This window comes from Anoplopoma fimbria, chromosome 24 (genome assembly GCF_027596085.1).
Source record: "Anoplopoma fimbria isolate UVic2021 breed Golden Eagle Sablefish chromosome 24, Afim_UVic_2022, whole genome shotgun sequence".
NCBI lineage: Eukaryota > Metazoa > Chordata > Actinopteri > Perciformes > Anoplopomatidae > Anoplopoma > Anoplopoma fimbria.
Window position 1 is genome coordinate 4,830,792 of NC_072472.1, and position 6,106 is coordinate 4,836,897.

Here is a 6,106-nt window from a genome sequence, read left to right on the forward strand (position 1 = left end):
AAAACCAGTTTGAAACACCAGTATAATGAGGGCTATCAGGACAGGGTGTGCCAAACCTGAAACCAGCTGATAGTGCTGCTGCTGAAACTCACTCCCCGGAAAATAGCATCCCTTTGAAATAACCAGGATGATTGCATAGGGTAAACACTTCATGGATGTAAACAAACACAAAGGAGTTGTGGGGAAAAAAAAATCAGGAGGAACTGGAATACTCAACTTATTGATTGTTCTATTAATATTGATTTAAAGACATGTCAATGAAGCCATCATGTCCCACAGAACTATACCTCCATCTAGTGGCCACATGTGAACATTTGACCCTGTTTGAGCCTTGTTCTCAGTCTTGCCAAAACTCCTTTTCAAAATGTGGCAGATTAACACTGCCTTGTATATAAACAGAAATACAAAGAATTTGGATTTTAATTAAATGGTGTTTCATGGACTCAAGGAAACACTCTTAAATTCGGCATTCATAAAATACATCACCAGGCTCTTACCTATTGTCTAATCAAACTTTAGTATTTGTTAAGCGTCCACACTGGTTGCTTTGCTGAGTTTGTGGATAAAAGTTGGATCTTTTATTAAAATATCAACAACATGCACATGTGCCGAATTGAACAACGCGTCCCTCCAAAGAAAAACATGTATTCAGTCATGTCATAGCATGCACCTACATGTGATGTCACAGTAAAATAGTGTCACATCTTTAAAAAAAAAGGTTTTCAACGGAAATTTGGAGTCATGTCGGGATGTGAGCGCAACTCACCAGAGTCATGTGTTCAAATAATGACCAGTATATCAAATCAGCAATATCTAAATACATAAATGCTTCCGAAAAAGGTTTCTAATTTCATTTAGGATTGTTTCACAACAGATGGGTATGCTCTCTTGGAGATGGGCGGAGACACTTTTACGCACACCCACTTCTCTAAAATCAATGCTTCTGCATCATACTTGTTTATTTGCAGAGAGCCCTAAAGCTCAGTGCCTCCTGTCTTCTCACCAAGCAACTACAAAAAAAATAAAATGGCATTGAACGGAAAAGCCGCAGTGGTGACTGGAGCAGTGATGGGGATAGGGAAAGCAATTACGGAGATCCTCTTGAAAAACGGTGCCAAGGTAAGAGTTTGTTTCCTCCAAATCTAAAAACATTGAAAGTGGAGGATTTGTTTGTGTAATTAACTAAGTGTGTATCTGGTGGTCCTGTCACCTGTGCAGGTAGCCCTCCTGGATGTGAATGAAACTGCAGGAAAGAGTTTAATAGAAGTCCTGAACAAAGAGTATGGCCCAGACAGAACTTTGTTCCTGAACTGCAATGTTGAATCAGAGGAGCAGATCAAAGGTACACACACACACACACACACACACACACACACACACACACACACACACACACACACACACACACACACACACACACACACACACACACACACACACACACACACACACACACACACACACACACACACACACACACACACACACACACACACTACATAAACACAGTGGGTAAGTGGGGGAAGGTCTGAGAAGAGGAAAACAGCTGGAGATTTACTCATTGGAATAAACAAGTCTAGAAATGCATGAAGCTGAGTTGCAGAGTTTTGTTTCTGCAGGAAACACAAACACACACTTGGGACAGTTTAAGGATGCCAGATGGCTTTTTAATCGCTGCATTTCATGTGGATGAACCAGTTTGTTAGTAAGCTTGGGGTATACAATTACAATAATTATGGTTAAAGTTGAGACTTTATATCATCATGTTGACAATAGGGAGGGAATTAAAACACCCTGAAGCCTGAATACTCATGAAAGTTTTGCCGTTACCACACAAAAGTGCAACCTGTTTTTAAGTATACAAAGATTAAACGGTAAGTTGTTGTACGTGTACGTGCTGGATTTTATACTTCATGTTTAAGCTTCTTTTTGTTAATGACAAAAGACTTATGACAAATATATGAATCACTAGTTACAAATATTAATAATTGTAATGTTGTGCAACTTACATTTATTTTCATTATCATTATCATTCTTATTATATTTTATAATTTATTTAATTATGTATTTATCAATTTATTTAGTATTTATTCATTTATTATAATTTATTTAATTATAATTTTTATTATTTCTGTCAGACAAACGGTTCGCAAAAAAAAAAAAGAAGGATTCATTTTATTTTTGTTCTTACATGATTCATGGATCCTCAGAATAGTTGCTGAGTCGTTTTCTTGTGATGGATTGATTAATTAGCTGATTAATCATTGCATCTCCACTGTGAAGGATGCTACACTAAAGTAGGCCATAAAAAAAATGAACGAGGAAAAGCTCAACCTGCTTATGAAATGAAAACCACTATGACTAAAACTGTTTTTTAAGTCTGTTGCAATTATTGCTTTCGTAAATTTGCCTCTGCACTATACTTTTGCTCTGGTTTATGCTTTAAGATGCTTGTTTAAGAAAGGAGATGCACTTATGACTTCTGGTGACTAGTAGTTCTCTTGAATACCTATGTTGAATACACTTCCTGTAAGTTTTGGATAAAAGCGTCTGCTTGACTGTAATGTAATGTAATGTAATGTTTTTCTTTTTTTCTGCTCTAAAGCTGCCTTTCGGAAAACGTCAGAAACCTTTGGAGGAATAGACATCCTGTGCAACAATGCTGGCATCCTGAACGAGAACACGTGGGAGAAAACTGTTTCCATAAACATGGTAGGAAGTCGTGAGAGTAACAAACTGACATTTGCCCAGTTGCACAACTCCTTCAAGGGATATGAGACCGCAGCACCAAAAAATGCAGTTTGTTTCAAACAGTACAAAGAATGCAGTTTGTATGAAACAAACCGCATTCTTTGTACTGTTTGCACAACCGGGATATCGCAACATGTCCTTCTTTTAAGCAGCAAAAAACATAATAATAACAGCATTTGAAACATAAAGAAAAACCAAAGTATGCATGAACACAAAAAAAAAAATGGATTTAAGGCTTTCAACACCAAAATCAACAGTACGTGTTCTGTGTTGTAGATGGGTGTTATCAGAGGGACCTACCTGGTTCTGGAGCACATGAGCAAGTTGAGCAGAGGTCGGGGAGGAGTCGTCGTCAACACGTCATCCATGGCAGGTAAGACCCATCATGCACTGCAAGTGTGTTGTTTTTACCAGCAAAAGATAACAGAATTATTTGCATTCCTGAAGAGAAAATAGACATGTTTTGGCATTGGGAAAGGCATTTATGATAACGCCATTTCAAAAGGTTGCACAAGAAGTTCTAGTTATGACACATTGTGCTTTTCAGACACATGAAATTCACAATATTTAATATGCAGTCTGTGCCATGTTTGAGTCTTTGTTATTAACTGGATTTGCAGGTATGTTAATACTCAGATTTTGCAAACATTATTTGGTTTGCAAAGAGTTTCAGCAGCCTCATTTGACTAGTACAAAATAAAAGACTAGAAACGCACGTCAGTATTAAAGAGTGGACGCTGCTCTGGAGACGGATGGCCGGCTAGTTAGCCTGTTAGCTTGTCCTTCTGCGGACCAGCGGTTAGTTAGTTCAACGGACTGTTAACCTCCAGCCTGCTGTACGAGCCCTTTTCTGTAACCAGTGTAGCATAAAAGCATGGTGGAATTAGCCAGCTTCCCGCTATTTAGCCAGCTAGCTTGTTAGTTCCACCATGCTTTCATGCTACAGAAGTCACAGAAAACAAACCAACGGGGTTGTTGCAAAAGCGTAGCACCCAACTTCCGGTTCCCCTGCAGGTTAACACCGTTAGCTGAAAGCCCTTTTGTCGTTGTTTGCACTGTTAGCTCTGTTAGCTTCTAGCCGCCGTCTCAACAGTCACAATGTTAGCATTTTTTAAATAACGCTCATGATAACTGTGTTTGCCGTTTCGTCAATATATCTTGTCCAAGGCGTCAACATTATTGCATGAAAATAAAAGAGAACGTAGAATTTTGTTACATCCCCATTAGTCAGGATTTAACCCTTATGTTTACTTATGTTTACTTATATAATATATAATATATCCGCAGGTCTCGGCCCTCTTCCAAGCTGTCCCGTGTATACAGCCACTAAGCACGGAGTGGTCGGCTTCACTCGGGCCATGGCGGTAAGGACGGTGTTTCCCAGAACACAGTGCATTTAGATTAAGAAAACATCTGCGTACAAGGGGTCAAATACATTGTTTTTCCAAGTGCATGTAGAGACAAATTATACTAAATATACTTTATAACCTTAAGTCCTATATAACTTTGGATCATGAGATAGCTAACTTATTCTTCTCCTCATGAGAAGCTGGATCAAAATCCTCTAACTGGTTTGACATAATTGCCTAAAGGCTGTTGAATAGACATTTAATTAAATTGCTATTATTCAGGAAGGATACAGCTTTTTTCCCCCTTCCAGCGCTTTCATTCTACATTGTGCCTCTAAACATTTGAAGTTTGTCTGTATGTGTTTGTCTTTTTAACAGGCCGCCTCCACAGCATCAGGTTACGGTATCCGGTTCAATGTCCTTTGTCCCGGTTTCGTCCAAACAAACCTCTTCTCCGCTATTAAATCCAACCTGGGACAATTCTCCCACCTGGCTGATGCAACCCAGCAATTAATGGATGTATTAGGGATTATAGAGTGAGTCTTTGCTTGTGTGGTTTTGTTAAAAAGGTGGTACAAAGAAATCTACATTGTTGGTCCATTTCATCTTTCTAACAATTTTTTTCATTTTTAAGACCCCTCTCATGTTATTCATGCTGGGTATTATGGCCAAATCTTCAATCACAATATAGATAAATTGAATATCCCCATAACCATATATATCCCGATAAAGCATGTTTTATGGTAAGTCAATAAATAGTCTATATTAAACCATATGGTTTGTGTTAATTGGACACTGAGTATTTTCTCATTTAACTTAGAAGTTAAGTGCAAGATAATCAGATTTTCTAAAGGAATTTGAGTTAGTAGGGGCTTGTTATTATTAATTTAGATGACATAATTGTGTATTAGTATAGAGCTGAATCTAACAACTATTTTCATTGTGTATTAATCTGTCGAATATTTTCTTGATTAATTGATTAGCTGTCTATAAAATGGTAAAAAAACAAAACAATCCCAAAGTGTTTCTTAACGCCAAATGTCTTTTGTTTATACAACTCAAAGATATTCAGTCTACTGTGATAGAGGAGTAAATAGACCAGATTCACATTTAAGGAGCTGGAATCTGAGAATTTCTCTTTAATAATTACTCAAACCTATTTAATTGATTACCAAAATAGTTGGCAATTGATTTGACAGGTGAAAAGTGACTCTTCATCCCAAACTATGATATATCACGATATGATTCCATTAAAGAACAATGAATTATCATATTGAAATATCGCCCCGCACTAAGTACATTTTAAAGTACATTATCTTGACCATGTTAACATTATTGTACCTTTTTCTTTCAGCATGTCTGATGTAGCAGAGTCCGTTCTGGAGATGGTGACGGACGAGACAAAGAACGGAGAGGCCTGCCTGATTTCCCCTAAAGGAAGGGAATACGTGAATTTTCCTTCATTCCAGTAACTTTATGCAATGACAAACAGCAAACAGAACTGGATCTTTGAATCAAAGCAGCAATGTTTTCTCAGTGCTTTAATGTACAAATAAAAACTGAATGCCTCAAGTGGAGGCATTCAGCAGACAAGGGATTTAAGCGAAATTGTCTTAATGAGTATTCAATAAAATGTACACGGCTTTGTGCATCTTCTACAGGTTTTTTTCCTTTTTTTAGTAGTTAAATTAATTCTTAACTATGATGACAATTGGAATAAATGTGCACCTGTGTGTCGTTAGAAATTACAACAATAAACAGACCACTGGATCAACACCTATCTGAGTTGGAACTTTTGAAAGATTTAAAATCCAGAATGTAATTTTACAAACTGACCACAAGGTGCCGCTATTTAACTGGCAAACCTGTCCATCATAAATGAGTCAGTTCATCCAAAAAAGTTCAATAAAGTAAATCTTAATTTTATCTCTCGGTAATTGCTGCTCATTTTATTTCAGAATCACAAGTCAATCTTCACTTAATATCATATAATTCTAGTTTGAAAT

The 6,106-nt window shown here is 37.2% G+C and overlaps 1 protein-coding gene across 1 annotated transcript; it reads left to right on the top strand.

Annotated features, from left to right (window-relative positions):
- Positions 1–958: 958 nt before the first annotated feature.
- Positions 959–5,876, top strand: zgc:56585 (uncharacterized protein LOC393297 homolog). Its single transcript, XM_054625786.1, has 7 exons — positions 959–1,119; positions 1,219–1,342; positions 2,606–2,712; positions 3,028–3,124; positions 4,039–4,115; positions 4,479–4,636; positions 5,455–5,876. The coding sequence occupies exons 1-7, from the start codon at positions 1,027–1,029 to the stop codon at positions 5,570–5,572; spliced, it is 774 nt and encodes a 257-aa protein (XP_054481761.1). The 5' UTR covers positions 959–1,026; the 3' UTR covers positions 5,573–5,876.
- The last annotated feature ends 230 nt before the right edge of the window (positions 5,877–6,106 follow it).

Bases quoted from the DNA above. Each gene is read 5' to 3' on its own strand.
- zgc:56585 (XM_054625786.1), top strand. From the start codon at position 1,027: ATGGCATTGAACGGAAAAGCCGCAGTGGTGACTGGAGCAGTGATGGGG. The intron at 1,343-2,605 runs GTACACACACAC...TCTGCTCTAAAG, and splicing joins ATCAGAGGAGCAGATCAAAG to CTGCCTTTCGGAAAACGTCA. The intron at 2,713-3,027 runs GTAGGAAGTCGT...TCTGTGTTGTAG, and splicing joins AAACTGTTTCCATAAACATG to ATGGGTGTTATCAGAGGGAC.